Source organism: Mesoplodon bidens, assembly GCF_964165515.1.
Source record: "Mesoplodon bidens genome assembly, chromosome: 3".
Taxonomy (NCBI): domain Eukaryota; kingdom Metazoa; phylum Chordata; class Mammalia; order Artiodactyla; family Ziphiidae; genus Mesoplodon; species Mesoplodon bidens.
In genome coordinates, this window is record NC_138178.1 from 94,628,537 (window position 1) to 94,646,753 (window position 18,217).

The window sequence follows — 18,217 nt, forward strand, 5'->3', positions numbered from 1 at the left end:
TCCTGTAAGGAAAATAGTGTCACTGAACAATTGTAACCTGGGAGATAATATGATAAGATTTAGAAATATGTAGAATGGACTAGAAGGATAAGAAACTAAATACAATAGCTCAAGAAAGAACAGTGAGGACTTGAATTCAAATACGGGCAGAAGGAACAGAGAATAACTAACAGATGGGCCAGATATTTTGGAGACAGAATTGAAAGAGAATAGGGCCTGGGGAATTCCCTGGTGGTCCAGTGGTTAGGACGCCTCGCTACCACTGCAGGGGGCCCAGGTTTGATCCCTGGTCTGGGAACTAGGATCCCGCAAGCCGCAGAGCCAGAAAAAAAGAAAAAAAAAATCAAAGAGAATAGGGCCAAATGGATATGGGGAAAGGAGGAAAAGGTAAAACATGACTCAATTCCTGACTTGAGTGAATGACAGTGAGTGGGAGTTCAAGACAGAGAACAAGAGGAACAGCAGGTTTGAGAGAAATATTAGTAAGTTTGTGAAATTTTAAACTAAAGATTTTGTGTAAAGATGAACACTTCCTCTACATTTTTTGTTCATGGTTCTCTTACATATTACTGTTCAAGGAATCTAGATAAAGAGAAAAACGTATGATAAGAAAAGTACTCTGATCATACTCACCAGTTATCTCACAGTAGTTATCTTCTGGATTCTTATTCCTAAAAATTATAAAGTAATTTAAAAATCTATACTCTGGACAATTACCAAGAATCACAACAGTTGAAAGAGTAGGGTAGGCAATAGGTTTTCGCATGGTGACTTGGCAGAAAACTCCAAAGACATCTTTAAAAAAAGACTCATCTAATACTGGCAGAAAAAATTACAAGGCAATTAAAGGACCTTACCATTAAATTTTTTCAGATATCTAAATTTCAAGAACACTATAAAAATATGCTTAATACATGCTGCTTGTTTTTTCTTTTTAATGTTTTATTAAAAATAATTTTTTTTTTTTGGCTGTGTCACGAGGCTTGCGGGATCTTAATTCCCTGACCAGGGATCGAACCCGGGTCCCCTGCAGTGGAAGCACGGAGTCCTAACCGCTGGACAGCCAGGGAATTCCCTATTTTTTTTTTTTTTTAAGAATGACCTGTAGGGGCTTCCCTGGTGGTGCAGTGGTTAAGAATCCACCTGCCCAATGCAGGGGACACGCGTTTGAGCCCTGGTCCAGGAAGATCCCACATTCCTCACAGCAGCTAAGCCTGTGAGCCACAACTGCTGAGCCTGTGCTCTAGAGCCTGGGAGCCACAACTACTGAGCCCACATGCCACAACTACTGAAGCCCGCACGCCTAGAGCCAGTGCTCTGCAACAAGAGAAGCCACTGCAGTGAGAAGCGCGCACTGCAATGAAGAGTAGCCCCCACTCCCCACAAATAGAGAAAGCCTGAGCGCAGCAACGGAGACCCAACGCAGCCAAAATTAAAATAAATTTAAAAAAAACAACAACGAAAAAACGAATGACCTGTAAAGCAACTCATTTTCTAGAAATGTAGCTTTAAAAAAAAAAAAAGGTAAGTCAAAGGAAACAACCCAGGGAATTTCCTGGCAGTCCAGCAGTTAGGACTCTGCGCTTCCACTGCAGGGGACCCGGGTTCAATCCCTGACTGGGGAACTAAGATCCCAGGGCGTGGCGTGGCCAAAAAAAAGTTAACCCAAATGTCCATCAATGGGGAGCTGACTAAATGTTGGTGCAGACATACAACAGATTATAATAGACTGAGGTAGATGTACATGTAACAACATGGAAAGTGCCAAAGACACTGAGTGATCCCATTTTTGTCTTGTTTAAAAAAAAAAAAAGATAAAGATAAACCATGCACTTGGATATACATATAAAACTTCTGCAAGGACATCCAAAATTATCAACAGTGGTTATCTGTAAGGAGCCTAAGTAATATGGCCTAGAGATTTTTCTGTGTCAATATATAAAGATAATCTTTTTTTTTCCAGCTCAACACTACTCAATTACATGAAAAAATTGTAATTTATTTAACCAGTCCCTTACTGATGGACCTTTAGGATCTTTTACATTTTTTACTATTAAAATAAATGTTACAGTGAATAACTTTATATCATCATTTCACACATTTACAAGTGTATTGGTAAGATAAATTCCCAGACATGAAATCTCGGAGCCAAAGAGCATGTGCATTTAAAATTCTGAATGATATTGCCAATTGCCTTCTACAATATATACCCACTAGCAATGAGACTTTTTACCTATATTCTTAACTGATTAGATGAAAAATTATGTCTCAATATAGTCTAAGTTTGTATTTCTCTTATGATTAAGATAAGCATGTTTTCATTTGTTCAAGCCTACTGCTATTTAATTTTTGTATTAATGTTATAATAAGAAAAACTAGTTTAATGAAAAAAATCTGAGGACTTGGTATTTATTGTTTTGTACTAGCTCATGTATTTGAGGATTTATATATGAAAGTAGAATGTTTCATCCCTCTTAATAGGATAAGGTGTACAATGCACATACTTATCAACTATAGCAGTATATTAAATTATGCAAAGAATTTGTTTTCTGAATTAATCCTAAGTATTACACAAAAGGGAATGGAAATAAAAAACAAAAAGAATTTTAACTTTAAAAATAGTTCATTTAATAGGAATAAACACGTTTTAAAGTATAATTTACATCACATTTTTTTACTTACTGCATAAATAGGACATTTCCTCCTGCTTCAGTTTCTATAGAGAAAAGATTAAAGTTTTTCAATAATACACTGATTAAGCATTAGAAAAATTGCATAAGGACATTAACAACAATAAAAAAAAATACTAATGATGTACCTTACGTTCTGCCTCCCATGGCTCAAGTTACACTTTTTAAGCAATAAGATGGATACTAAGTTATACCAATTATCTGGTTAGATAACCACAGCATAATTATATAGACAACAGATTTAGCAGGGATTGCAGTAACAAATTTACCTGAAATTTCTGACTTTTTCACTATTTTCATATGAGGGTCTGTCTGGAATACTCTAGAAAACAAAATAAAGATTACTGAAAATCTGCAAGGTTTTTTTGTTTTTTTTTTTAATCGTGTGGCTTGCAGGATCTCAGTTCCCTGACCGGGGATTGAACTCAGGCCATGGCAGTAAAAGCCCAGAATCCTAACCAGCAGGACACCAGGGAACTCCCGAAAATCTGGAAGTTTTAATTAGAACACTAAGATATTAATTTATAGTCTGTTTTGAGATAGGTAAAATAAAGCTTTCTGATTGATTTTATAGTAAAACCAAGTAAGAATAGCACACAACAAAATCCATAGGCCAATCTCACATATGAATATTAGTGCAGAAATCCAAAAATATAAGCAAACTGCATCTAGCAATGTTTTTGTTTTTGTTTGGCTGCACCGCACACATATGAGGCTCTGTCTGGAATACCCTAGGAAACAAAATAAAGATCACTGAAAATCTGCAAGGTTGTTTTTTTTTTTTTTTTTTAAATAGTGTGGCTTGCAGGATCTCAGTTCCCTGACCAAGGATAGAACCTGTGCCCCCTCCAGTGGAAGCACAGAGTCCTAACCACTGGACTGTCACGGAATTCCCTAGCAATGTTTTATTGGGTAGGCCAAAAAGTGCCTTTGGTTTTTTAAGTAAAAATAAAAGGTACATTTTTCATTTTCACCAAGGACTTTATTGAACAACGTATTCAGCCTTTTTTGTTCCACTACCTTCTGCCATTTTTCAGGCAACTTCATAATTCCATCTTCCCAAAAGATGGATCTTTTTGAGCAAAGTACTATTCCAGGTTCCTTTTACAGTCTTCCAGGGGATTGAAATTTTTTCCATTAAGAGAATGTTGTAAAGACCAAAATGAATGGAAATCCAAAGGTGCCATGTCTGGTGAATACAGCGGATGAATCACAACTTCCCATACAAGTTTTAACAGTTTTTGCCCAATCATGAAAGAAACATGCAGTCCTGTGTTATCCTGATGGAAGATTATGTGTTTTCTGTTGACTAATTCTGGACTCTTTTCATCGAGTGCTGCTTTCAATTGGTCTAATTGGGAGCAGTACTTGTTGGAATGAATCATTTGGTTTTCTGGAAGAAGCTCATAATAGAGGACTCCCTTCCAATTCCACCATATACAGAACATCAACATCTTTGGTGTGGTTGGTGGTGGTTCATTTCACTTGCCCAAGATCTCTTCCATGCCACATTATTGTACAGTATCCACTTTTCATTGCCCATCACAATTTGTTTTAAAAATGGAACATTTTCATTATGTTTCAGTAGAGAATCGCATGCAGAAATATGGTCAAGAAGGGTTTTTTTGCTTAACTTATGTGGAGCCCAAACATCAAAGCTATTCACATAACCAAGCTAGTGCAAATGATTCTCAACGCTTGATTTGGATATTTTGAGTATGTCGGCTATCTCCCACATGGTATAACGCTGACTGCTCTCAATTATTGTTTCAGTTTGATTGCTATCAACTTCAACTGGTCTACCTGACCATGGAGCATCGTCCAGTGAGAAATCTCTAGCACGAAACTTTGCAAACCACTTAATTAATTTATTTATTTATTTTGCGGTGCATGGGCCTCTCACTGTTGTGGCCTCTCCCGTTGCGGAGCACAGGCTCCAGACGCGCAGGCTCAGTGGCCGTGGCTCACGGGCCTAGCCGCTCCGTGGCATGTGGGATCTTCCCGGACCGGGGCACGAACCCGTGTCCCCTGCATCGGCAGGCGGACTCTCAACCACTGCGCCACCAGGGAAGCCCTAGTTATTTTAATAGATGGTCAAAAGCATTTATAAAATCCAATATCCATTCTTGTTTAAATACAAAACAAAAATCTGCAACAATAAAGTTAAATTTAACCAACAATAATACAGGGAGAATAGGTGTACTGATTTTAACAAATGTAAATTGGCTGAGCTACCCTATTAAAAAATGGCTACTCACTAAATTTTTTAAAATTTTAAACTCAATCTACAACCTGTAAATTACAAATTAAAAATTTTCACAGCTAACAATTATCTGTGGACAAACAACAGAAAAAATAATTATGAAGTCATCCAACACCTTAAGTTTCATAGCAAAAAAGTATTAGAACTAAACAATGTTGCTATCATACAGTAGGAGGAAAGTTATCAATGAAAACTAACGATGAATAAGCCAAATTACATGTAAAAAAAAGAAGTCAGAGGAAAAAAATGAAAGAAATACAAAGAAGAAAATGCAGAAATATATTTAGATGCCTTAAGATCCAAATTTTAGAACACTACATATTAGGTAGACAAAGAGTAAGTTGTAAATGTATATAATTAATAAAACATATTTAGCAAACATATGGAGACACCTAACTGAAAGGGCAAAATAATTCTTTCCTCCATATTTATCTTTCTGTATATTTATCTTAATTATGGTTGTTCCTTGCTCTCTCATTTTTTTTTTCAACCTATATAGTGTCTGTGATACAAGGAAAGCTTTCAAAGGTACAATCTGTTGCAAAAATTATTTATGAACCAAGAAAGACACATGCTTTAATAACACAAAATTTAAAGGTTTTAACCACACAAAAACTTTAAAATATTTTCTTCAATATCGTCTGGGTAGACAAGGAAATAAAAAATGAAACATTTCAAAATGAGAAGGAAAAAAAGCATAAGTGAACAAAATATAGAAAAAATAGTAATGAAAAATAAAGTCCAAATTAAAATAACTAAGATAACAATAAAATCAGCTAAAATTAAGTGTTAAAATCTAATCTTTACAGTGCCTTAGGAAAAAAAAGGTACATTACTAGAGGTACTAAAACCAATAACAAAAATGTTATAATGACTATGTAACCATTTCTTCTTTTAAGTCTGGCAATTCTACTTTGGGGACTATAATCCCAAGGAAGTAACTCAAAAGAAAAAAGGTAATTTACACAAAAATATCTAACACAGCACAAGGAACAATCAAATGCGTAACAGAAAATTTAAAAGTTATTTTTACATTAACATTAATATTCCTAAAGAAAACATGTAAGGAAATTTTCTGGTAGTCCAGTGGTTAGGACTCAGCGCTTTCACCGAGTAGCCTGGGTTCAATCCCTGGTCAGGGAGCTAAGATCCACAAGCCAAGTGGCACAGCCAAAAAAAAAAAAAACACCCAAAAAAATAGCATGTGAAGGAAAAGTCAGTCTGAAACAAAGGGGAGAAAATGAGTTATTAAATCAAACCTTGGCCACACCTATTCAAGGAGTATACTGGGAGTATACAGACAGAATCATTCAAGGCTTGCAATAGGTGTGTATGTACCTACTGTGGACAAGGATTCACTAGCCTGGTGCCATTAAACATTCTGAACCATTCAAATAACTAATAGTTCCGATTCCATGATCAGCAAGCCATATTTACATTATAATTTACTTTCTTAGGTAGAATGCCTATAAGGAATGTATTGATCTACTCAAATAAGGGTTCTGATTCATTTGATTTGGTTCTCATGATATATTTAGTAGTAGCATTCTTATTTATACACAAACCTCTAGTGAATCTGTTTAGTAGAAGTCCATCTCTAAGAGATAGGCCCATTTTTGGTACAGAAAAAAACAATACGGAGACTGCAAAGCCAAGGGCAAGATCTAGGAAGACAGTAGCAACGTCACCAAGGAATATACCACCTAGGGAAGTCTATGGCAGGCAATAGCTAGTCTTCCCTGATAATACCAAATCTTACTATGTCTTTCCCACCCCCCACTCCCAGAATACATATGAAATACTGACAACTCATGTTTATCCAGGAAGACATTAATTGATTTATGGATAAAAGATGGATAGAAAAGAAGTATAAAACAATTAAAATTACTATCAATCGACAACAATGAATATATATTTCAGAAGGTACCTACTGTTTGGAACTACTCAGTAACAGAAAGATGTTACATAGTCTGCCGCTAAGTGGGAACCCCCTTCTTCACCCCTTACCAACATCTACTTACTACTCCTCTAAGGAAAAGAAGAAAACATGTTCCCAATAGCCCCACAACTGAAATCCTGGGCAACTATAAACTTATCCTAATGCAAAATCATGTTTTATATGGCAAATACAGAATTGAATTTCTTTAATCTGTCTGATCCTAAAGGTTTGTTAAGATAAAGAATTCAGAGGAGAGAGAGGAACAAATGAGGAATGTGAAACAATGCAGATCAAAGCCTAGGACTTTCCTAGGAAGACTTCTGGACAAGAAACAATCAAGCCTCATCCTAAAATGTTTAAATTCAAGGTTAAATTGATCTAGGAGCTCACCTCACAATAGGCCAAGTTAAAGAAGTCTGAATTATACAGAAAATAAAATTTGAAGAAGGTGATATTAAGTAGACAAGCTATCTTTATGATAACTAAAAGGAGAGCCTGTTTACAAAAAGACAGGTACCCTGGAACACCATTACATCCCCTCTCCCTCCACAGAAATGTCTTGAAAATAGGTGGTTCAGGAAAACCCAACCCATTCAATGATGAGTAAAAAGTATACAATCCATAAGGACACCGTAAGATTAAAAGAAAGCAAAGTATAACATAACTTATTAACATAAGAAAAACACTCAGAAAAATGTTGTCCCAGAGAAAATGAAAATTGTATGCATACAGTTTGCTATGGACTTAAAAAACATAACAAAGCAATCATCTCTATCAAAGACAGAAATGAAAGCAGAAATACAAGAACTCAAGGAAAAGATGGTAAGAAAACAGGAAATGACACACAAATAGATGAAACTCATGAAAGAAGCAGAAGAAAAAATATAATCATCACAGAATGAAGGCAAAACTGGAAGAGACATAAGGGTAAGTAAGTATCTTGGAAAATATGGTAAAGGACATAGAAAAAAATTTTAACTGAACAAAGTAAAAGAAAATAAAAGGACTTAAGAGAGAATATAATACAGAAGAAAAGCAAAGAATTTAAACATAATTTGTGTTTCTAAATTATTGAGTCCCTATCGAAATTTAAATAATGAAATAGAAAATGATATTTAAAGGTTAATTCAAGATTCAAGACCCAAAACAGTCAAAATAAAGATGTATTTAAGTCAATAAACTTCAAAGATAAAGGAAAAAAAAATCTGTTAGGTAGCCTGTCAAAAAGATCTAGTTGTTGGGCTTCCCTGGTGGCGCAGTGGTTGAGAGTCCGCCTGCCGATGCAGGGGACACAGGTTCGTGCCCCGGTCTGGGAAGATCCCACATGCCGTGGAGCGGCTGGGCCCGTGAGCCATGGCTGCTGAGCCTGCACGTCTGGAGCCTGTGCTCCGCAATGGGAGAGGCCACAACAGTGAGAGGCCCGCATACCGCAAAAAAAAAAAAAAAAAAAAAAAAAAAAAAAAAGATCTAGTTGTTTATGAGGGGGAAAAATCATGCTCTCCTCTGACTTGTTCATAGAAACATTCAATGTCAGAAGATAACAGAATCAAATTAACAAGTTACTTAAAGAAAATGTGGGGTGGTGGTGGGATGAATTGCGAGACTGGGATTGACATACAAACACTAATATGTATAAAATAGATAACTAATAAGAACCTGCTGTATAAAAAACAAAGAAAACAAAAAAAAACCCTCAGTGACTTTGGTGTTTGATAAAAAACAAAAACAAAACAAAACATATTCAAAGTCAAAAAAAGAAAATGTGAACTGAAGATTTTATATCCAGCTAAATCTTCAAATATAAAGGCTATGACTAACAGTCTGAGCACCCAAGAACTCAGGGAGTATTGCTTCAATGAGCCCTTCTTGGGAAAACATAAGAGAAAAAACTTTGGCCAACCAAGAGATAATTAGGGCAACTACAGTAATAGAACTGATGTGAACATTTAACTATATAGAGTACAACTAAGACACAATGTGACAGATGACCTAATGTCAAATACCCAGAGAGAGAGATAGAGAGATAAGAGAGTGAGAGAAAGGGAGAAAGAGATATAATACAACTTAAAAAAAAGGTGGTGGGGGAAAAACTTCCCTGGTAGTCCAGTGGTGAAGACTCCATGCTCCCAATGCAGGGGGACCACGTTGGATTCCTGGTCAAGGAACTAAGATCCCACATACTGCAACTAAGCCCGCATGCCCCAACGAGAGCCACACGTCGCAACTACTGAGCCCACGCGCTCTAGAGCCCGCACACCGCAACAAGAGAAGCCCACGTGTTGCAACGAAGACCCAGTGTGGCCAAAATAAATAATAAATAAATAAATAAAAATTTTTAAAAAGATGGGTAGGGAATGAGGGGGAGAAAATGAGAGGAAGAAGTAGGCCAATAACCTCATCCATTATAAATGCCAAAGGATATCATATAATACAATGAAGTTTTAATTGAAGTTTAAGCATATTTAATAGTATAAAAGTATATTATTAAGTAAAATTGGGTTGGGAGAGAGGAAATAGACTAACTTTACCATTGCTCATACATGGTCAAACATTACACAAAGATATACCACAAAAATGAAAACAAAAATATAACAAAGACAGAAATTTTAACATCAGTCTAGGTAGAATTTAGGTCAAAAAGCAATAAACAAAGCAAAGATGAATATTTCATAATGCTAGAAAGTGCAATCCCGAATGAAGATATAACAGTGGTGACTATGTACCAATAAACATAGAATAAACATTCATAAAGAAGAACTACTGGAAAGAGTAGGATGCACTGTCAGTTAGAGACTAATTTACCTCTCTCATAATTCATGCAGATTAAAGTGACTAAAATTATATAAAATTACAGAAGACCCAAATAACATGTATAAAATGGATATATTTGATATATATCAAATTCTACACCTTAAAATACAAAATGTATCTTCTGTTCAAGTGGATGGATCATTCACAGAAACTGATCATATACAAGACCACACAGAAAATTTCAATAAAAATCAAAATAATACAAATTAGCATTCTCTCACTACAATATAACTGAAAATTAATGACCACAAGATGTCTTTACCACCTAGATATGAATGTTAAAATTCTCAATTAAACAACTCTTCAATCAATGAGGAAATACAAATATACTGCTCAGCATCAAGAAAATAATCAGGGCTTCCCTGGTGGCCCAGTGGTTGAGAGTCCGCCTGCCAATGCAGGGGACATGGGTTCGTGCCCCGGTCCGGGAAGATCCCACATGCCGCAAAGCAGCTAGGCCCGTGAGCCACGGCCGCTGAGCCTGCGCGTCCAAGAGCCTGTGCTCTGCAACGGGAGAGGCCACAACAATGAGAGGCCCATGTACCTCAAAAAAAAAAAAAAAAAAAAAAAGAAAATCATAAAAACATTACATATAAGAATTACATTAAGTTAATAACTTAGGGAGAAGTGATGTCTTTATGATGTTAAATCTTTTTATTCAGGAAATTGTCTTCATTTGCACAATTCTTTTTTTTTTTTCTTTTTTTGGCCATGCCGCAGGGCATCTGGGATCTTAGTTCCCTGACCAGGGATCAAACTTGTGTCCCCTGCAGTGGAAGTGCAGAGTCCTCTAACCACTGGACCACCAGGGAAATCCCTGTACAATTTATATTCTTTTATTATTAAATTTACAGCAACTAAATATAATATAATGGAAAAAAGGACATTTACATTCTATCTGGTTATTATTTTTATATAGGAAATATATTAATTTCTAAATATTAATTTTGTATCCTGCTACTTACTGTTTATAGAGGTATTTCAATTGATATTCTTGGATTTTCCTAATATTCAATTATTTAATCTGCTAGGTGACAGATTTATCCCCATCTTTCCAACTTTTGTAACTCCATTTTCTTTCTCTAGTTTTTCTTTGTTGGTTAGCACCTCCAATACAATGTTAAATAGCAGCCGTAAGACAGTTGTTTTGTTCTGGACTGTAGAGGGGATGCTTTCAATGTTTCTCTTTTAAGCATAACAGCCTTTTAAATAACAATTTTCTAAAGCTTCTCTAATTGAAACACAAATTAACCGAATCAGTTAGTACCAACATATTTGGTGTGACACACAAAAAGTATTACCTGTAACGTTTTAATTATTTTTATTTTCAACTTACTTTATAGTATCTGCAAAGCTGACTCGACGAGAGTTTTTCTTATTTCTCAAAGCATTGGATTCCTAAGGGCAGAGAATATATGGTATGATTTTTTTTTTAATATGGTATGATTTTTAATGAAACCACTGTGAATTAGGTCTCCAAGATTATGATAGTCAGAGACCAGTTCTTATTCTGAATTAATGTGATATCATTAATTTTGATAATTAATCTGATTCTCCAAAAAATTCCAATATAGAAGCACTTAACATGAATATGATTTTCATTGTGAAAAATAAGCACAGTGACACAAACAACATATTTTTTTTTTTTTTTTTTTTTTTTTAGTTGTACTAACCTTTGTTTCACTGGTGAATATTGGGGTACATATAGAAACAAGTTAAGGGATGGTACAACCATGAATCATACTGACACAAAAAGCACTACGCAGCTTCAGAACTCGGGGAATAGTGGAGAGTCTAAACAAATGCTGACGGCAAGATTTGTAGGTGTTGTAGACAGGTGCAGTGCTTTGAAGTTCCTAAATAGCTTCAACATAATTGGCTGGGAGCATGCCCGTCCTACCAGTCCTCTGCACGGTGCCATACATCCAACCTTCATCAACAGTTTGAACGTTTACAATGGCATCTCCATCTTTGAAGGACACCTCATCTGCATCTGCAGCCATATAGTCATACATGGCACGGAAGATTTTTCCAGCAGTAGATGGATGAGATGGGATGGAGGATACCGATGTCTGCTGGGTAGCAACTGAAGATGATCGTTGCTGTGGGAGCTCTGTGGTTTTTGCATGTTTGTAAGCTGGTGAGGTTGCAGAGAAGAAGACGCCTCCATCGCTGTAGGTGGAGAGGTGGGCACCTTCTGAACGCTCGGACTTCTCCTCGCCGCCGCTGACGCTCAGCGCACTGGCAGATCGAGAGTGCTCCCGGCTCCGCCGCTGAGCTTGTGCATTAATCATGTGTAAGCTTCGGGACTGAATGTTGTCTTCTGCTGGATCATAGTCAAAAACTGAGCCAGGATTTGTACGCCAGACACGTAAACCTGTAATAGTTTCCTGATCCTGGTCATTCCGTTTTTGTTCCATTTCTACCACTTTTCTCTGAATACCTTGGTAGTTAATGTCACTGAAGTCCTGTGTGTTCTTCTTTACTCGTTCAGTGATGGGGTCTGTCACCACTGGTGTGAAGCAACCCTTGTGTTTCTCGAAGTCTTCATGATACTTCACCGTTGAGATGTGGCGTTGGGTCTCCCTCACCACAAACAACATATTTAAGGAAGGTGATTACTATCCCTTACCTTTTCTCTCTCCTTTAAATGAATGGTTATTTTGCAATTAAGTAGAAGAAAGACTGGGAACAAAACAAGTGATATGTTGCCTATTATGGTAACCTTACTATACTATTTTTAAGATTAAAAATTTTTTTTTAATTGCAGTAAAATACAATTCACATAAAATTTACCATCTTAACCACTTTTAAGAATTTTAATTTGGGGGGTGGTGGTGTGATGAATTGGGAGATTAGGATTGACATATATACATTAATATGTATAAAATGGATAACTAATAAGAACCTGCTGTACAAAAAAATAAAATTAAAAAATTAAAAAAAATTTTTTTTAAATTTTATTGTGGTAAGAACACTTAATCTACCCTCTTAACAGATTTTTAAGTGTACGATACAATACTGTTAACTATAGCGACAATGTTGTACAGCGGATCTCTAGAATTCATTCATTTTGCATAACTGAAACTTTATACCTGTTGATTAGCAACTCCCCATTTCCCCCTCCTCTCTGTCCCTGGCAACCACTGTTCTCTTCTCTGCTTCCATGAGTTTGACTATTTTAGACACCTCATATAAGTGGAATCATGTAGTATTTTTCCTTCTGTGACTATTTTACTTAGCATAACACACTGAAGCATCTTAACTTTTTAAAAATTAATTTATTTATTTCATTGTGGTGCACGGGCTTCTCATTGCGGTGGCTTCTCTTGTTGCAGAACATGGGCTCTAGACGTGCGGGCTTCAGTAGCTGTGGCTCACGGGCTTAGCTGCTCTGCGGCATGTGGGATCTTCCCGGACCAGCGCTCGAACTGGTGCCCCCTGCATTGGCAGGCGGATTCCCAACCACTGTGCCACCAGCGAAGTCCTTAACTGTTTTTAAGTGTACACTTCAGTAGTGTTAAGTACCTCTATATGGTCGTGCAACCAATCTCCAGAAATCTTTTCATCTTGCAAAACTGAAATTGTATATCCATTAAACAACTCCTCCTTTTCCCCGCCAACCTCCCCACAACCACAATTTTACATTCTGTCTCTATGAATATGACCATTGTAGGTACTTCATAAGTGTAATTTATAAAGTATTTGTCTTTTTGTGACTGGTTTATTTCACTTAACATAATGTCCTCAAGGTTCATCCACGTTGTAGTAGGTATCAGAATTTCCTTCTTTTTTTTTTTAACATCTTTATTGGAGTATAATTGCTTTACAATGGTGTGTTAGTTTCTGCTTTATAACAAAGTGAATCAGCTATACATATACATCTATCCCCATATCTCCTCCCTCTTGCATCTTCCTTCTTTTTTTAAGGCTGAATAATATTCCATAGACACCACATTTTGTTTATCCATTCATCTATCAATGGACTCTGGGTTGCTTCCACCTTTTGGCTACTGTGAATATCACTGCTATGAACAGTGGTATACATATCTTCAAGACCCTGCTTTCAATTCTTTTGGGTATACACCCAGAAGTGGAATTGCTGGATCATATGGTAATTCTATTTTAATTTTTGGAGGAACCACTGTTTTTTACAGCAGCTGCACCATTTACATTCCCACCAACAGTGCACAAGGGTTCCAATTACTCCACATCCTACCCAACACTTGCTATTTTCTGTTTATTTTTTTTTAATAGTAGTCATCCTAATGGGTATGAGTTGATATCTTACTGTGGTTTTGATTTGCATTTCCCTAATGATTAGTGATGCTGAGCATCTTTTCATTATAATATACTACTTTTATTTTCCCTCATCTTCCTTAACAATGGCAAACATTTTTACTCACGTAGATACCGAACACAAAAACCAAAAGACAAAAACAAATGAAATACATAGAGAATTTTAACTGTGCTAATTCTGGATAACTGAGGACAAGTTTTGTTATAACAAAGAATCATCCTCTCTGTTAAGATCTTTGGCAGACACTACAGGCAGCTTTGAGCTTAATAATGACAATATTATGGACATAGTAAATACTACTATATTTCTTACTAAAAAACCCTGAAATTTGTGTGGTATATTGGAAAGAGCACTGAGTTAGAAATTAGGAGATTAGAGCTCCAATTTGAAGTTTGCCACTAACTGTGTGCGCTTAGACAAAACATTTAACCTCTCTGGACCTCATATTTCTCATCTATATAATGAAGGAACTAGATTCAAGATTAGTATTGAGGTCCTGTTGGTTTTAAAGCTCTATGAGTCTATGAATCTGTCATTTACTCATTCAAACATTCATTAAATTAAAAAAAAACCACACATACCAAATCCCGTGCTGAGTGATGGAAAAAGACTGGTAAAGGAAACAATACAGTCCTTACTCTAATGCAGATTAATGGTGAAACAGATTAAAACAAAAAATCCACACAAATATAAAATTCAAATGTGAATAAAAACTGTATATAAAAAATAATTTAGCCTGATAATCATGGAAGATTTCTTTGAGGAAGTACATTTAAGTTGAGGCCTGAAGGATTAGTTAGTAGTCAGATGAAGAGTTGGGCAGAGGGAAAACATTCTAGGCAGAGCATGTGCAAAGGCCCTGAGGCAGGGAAAGGCTTGATGTATTTGAGATATAGAAAGATAAGAGAGGCAGAAGTAGTGTTAGCACTCAGAATTATATGGTCTCCAAAACTATACGCATTTCATCAATCAACAAAATGTACTGAAAGTGAACTATATACCAGGCATAATATAGTAAAAAACACATAACGAAGTCCCGACCTCAGAGAGTTCTCAATTTAGAATGGACATTAGTAAACAATTACAATAGAAGATGTTAAGGGATGATTTTCTGAGAGAAATGATACCAAAATTGAGTCTTGAAAACAAATAGGAATTACCAGAGAAACGACTACAGCTTCCCTGGTGGCGCAGTGGTTAAGAATCCACCTGCCAATGCAGAGGACACAGGTTCGAGCCCTGGTCTGGGAATATTCCACATGCCAAGGAGCAACTAAGCCCATGAGCCACAACTACTGAAGCCCATGTGCCTAGAACCCATGCTCCACAACAAAAGAAGCCACTGAAATGAGAAGTCTGCACACCACAATGAAAAGTAGCCCCCGCTCGGGCTTCCCTGGTGGCGCAGTGGTTGAGAGTCTGCCTGCCGATGCAGGGGACGCGGGTTCGTGCCCCGGTCCGGGAGGATCCCATGTGCCGCGGAGCGGCTGGGCCCGTGAGCCATGGCCGCTGAGCCTGTGCTCCACAACGGGAGAGGCCGCAACAGTGAGAGGCCCGCGTACCGAAGAAAAAAAAAAAAAAAAAAAAAAAAAAGTAGCCCCCGCTCGCCACAACTAGAGAAAGCCCGTGTGCAGCAACGAAGACCCAACGCAGCCAAAATTAGTAAATTAATTAATTAATTTTAAAAATAGAGGACTACAAATATATGATAAACCAAGTATGATAAAATATTAATTATAGAATCTAGGTAATGACTATATGAACATTCAACCTAAAATTCTTCCTACGTTTCGGTGTGTTTGAAAAAAAATTTTTAATAAAATATTGGCAGATAAACAAAGAATGAGGGACTAGCCATCTAGACAGAGGTAACATCACATGTAAATACCTGCAGGCTTGACAGTTCATGTCTTTTTGGGGAATGGTAAACAGTTCTGAATGGTGAGATACATGTATGAGAGTGGCAAGAAAGAAGTCTGGAAAAGCAAATAGGGGATAAAAATCAAGAGTGCCAGCTTGCTCAAGTGTTTGGATTTTAACCTTAAGGCCATGGGATGCTTACTTGTACATATTCAATTGAGAATTATTTATGACATTCTCCCTTCATATAGCTAATAAAGTTTCTAACTATTAAAAATATCACTGAAAATAGTCATCTATAAAGCATTTGTACCAGAGACTTACCTGAACAGTTTCATTCCCATTCCCACCTCTGAGGTCCTGAAGAGGACTCCTTGGGGGTTTCAAAATCTAGAACAGAATTATTCAAGAAAATCTGCATTTCAAAATCGAGAACAGAATTATTCAAGAAAATCTGCAATGTCTATTAATAATCACTTCATTTCAAGTTATACCATGAGCAGAAAGGTAGAGATGCTAAAATTCCTGTAAAAACCTCTAAAACTCCTAATTCATATTGCTCAGTGGTATACTTTGTGGCTGCTTTAAATATTCGGCATCTATTCCCTTCTCCTTGCCCACATTCCCCAATTATTTTGCCTACTCTCATCCCATGTGGTCTTGGTAAAGCTCTACTCCAACTCTAGGGTTCAACAGGTAGCCCTGGCTGAGAACAATCCACACATGATATTCTTTTGTCAACAGTGACTGGTTTGGTAATGAGGACTTGACCCATATCAAGATATGGTCAAGATAATCAAGCCAACATGATTCAATCCTGAGTATTCTGTTTCCTTTTTTTTTTTTTTTATCCTGAGGAAATAGACACGATTTTTCATGTAGGACTTAAACCTGGAAGTTGGGAGAGCTAGATGTACTGTAGTAATCACAGAGGGAGAGCTGTTCTGATAATGCAGATTACCCAGAGAAAGTGATCAGAGTATAAAAAATGAAATCCTAGTACTGGTGATCATGTCCAGTACTTTCACCATAAGCATATTTGCCACAGACATCTTTGCTGCAAACATTTTTGCTGCATAACTAACTGGCCGTAAGGCAATTTTGCTGTAAAAGATAAAAGAGGGACATTAAAGAGGACATAATGAAACATGAAGAATGAATAAGAAAGTTAAAGACTTTATTGCAACATATGAAATACTTGAATACTTTGAAAATGTGTGTAGATTCATGGCAATACTGAACAAATAACTGATTTTATTTTGTGGGTTGTACCTAAGCACTTGCCTTCTGTCTTTTGCTCAGAGTATTTTATACATTTTTTTGTTTATTGATTCGTTCTCTTCATTTGGCATCGCGTTTTTTCTTTTTCATTAAAATTTCTTTCTTCATTAAGACAAGTTATCAGTTTCCAAATACTAGGATACATATTTGTAACTGAGCTTTGTATTGCATTATAAAACCCTTCCACACTGTTGTTTGTTCTTGGCATAATGTCATATGTCTGTTGACAGATGTTCCAAAATTCTGTGGGAGAAATGGGTTCAACTCTGCCTTGGAGACCTTGGCGTATCTCAGATTTATGTAATATAAAAATGAGAGTACTGCATCAATGAAGAAATGAAACCAAACTATCAATTAGTTATTTAACCTTTACAGCTAAATTGCACTGCTGCCAATTAGTTATGTGGCAAAAGTGTTTGTGGCAAAGGTGCTTACAGTGAAAGTACCCTACAACATCTGGTGCTACTGTTGGAACACCTGATTGGTTAAACTGTGCCTAACATCATCCCTATCTTTGGATTTTTTCAATTTCATAACCCAATAAATTTTGTGCTTAAATCGGTTTGAGTTGGATTATTGTGTGTCTTGCTACAGCTTTGTACACATTTAAATATATTTTTTAAACAGACTTATTAAAGTATAATTTACATAGCATAGAATGTATTAAATTACCATAAAACCCATAAAATAGGAATTTTAGTATATTTACAGAATTGTGTAATCAGGTTAAATTTTTTTTTTTTTTTTTTTTTTTTTTTTGCGGTACGTGGGCCTCTCATTGTTGTGGCCTCTCCTGTTGTGGAGCACAGGCTCCCGACGCGCAGGCTCAGCAGCCATGGCTTACGGGCCCAGCCGCTCCGCGGCATGTGGGATCTTCCCGGACCGGGGCACGAACCCGTGTCCCCTGCATCAGCGGGCGGACTCTCAACCACTGCGCCACCAGGGAAGCCCAGGTTAAATATTTGAGTCTTTATCCAGAGAGCAATAGAAGCCAGCGGGGTTGGGATGGTGATGTCATTCAAAATTACTGTGGTATGTAGTCATCATTCAATAAAAGGTAACAATTATTAGCT

The 18,217-nt window shown here is 36.6% G+C and overlaps 1 protein-coding gene across 4 annotated transcripts in view; it reads right to left on the reverse strand.

Moving 5' to 3' along the window:
• The window catches only part of KNL1 (kinetochore scaffold 1), a 66,929-nt gene that overhangs the window by 40,493 nt on the left and 8,219 nt on the right, over positions 1 to 18,217 (reverse strand). For 3 of the 4 annotated variants that reach the window (XM_081228593.1, XM_081228592.1, XM_081228595.1), the window contains exons 4-8: positions 16,188 to 16,253; positions 11,040 to 11,101; positions 2,960 to 3,012; positions 2,683 to 2,716; positions 634 to 671 (exon numbers count right to left, since the gene is read on the reverse strand). In XM_081228593.1, coding sequence (XP_081084719.1) covers positions 634 to 671; positions 2,683 to 2,716; positions 2,960 to 3,012; positions 11,040 to 11,101; positions 16,188 to 16,253 — 253 coding nt within the window. The remainder of the gene's footprint in view (positions 1 to 633; positions 672 to 2,682; positions 2,717 to 2,959; positions 3,013 to 11,039; positions 11,102 to 16,187; positions 16,254 to 18,217) is intronic. The other variant, XM_081228594.1, reaches the window with a different exon arrangement.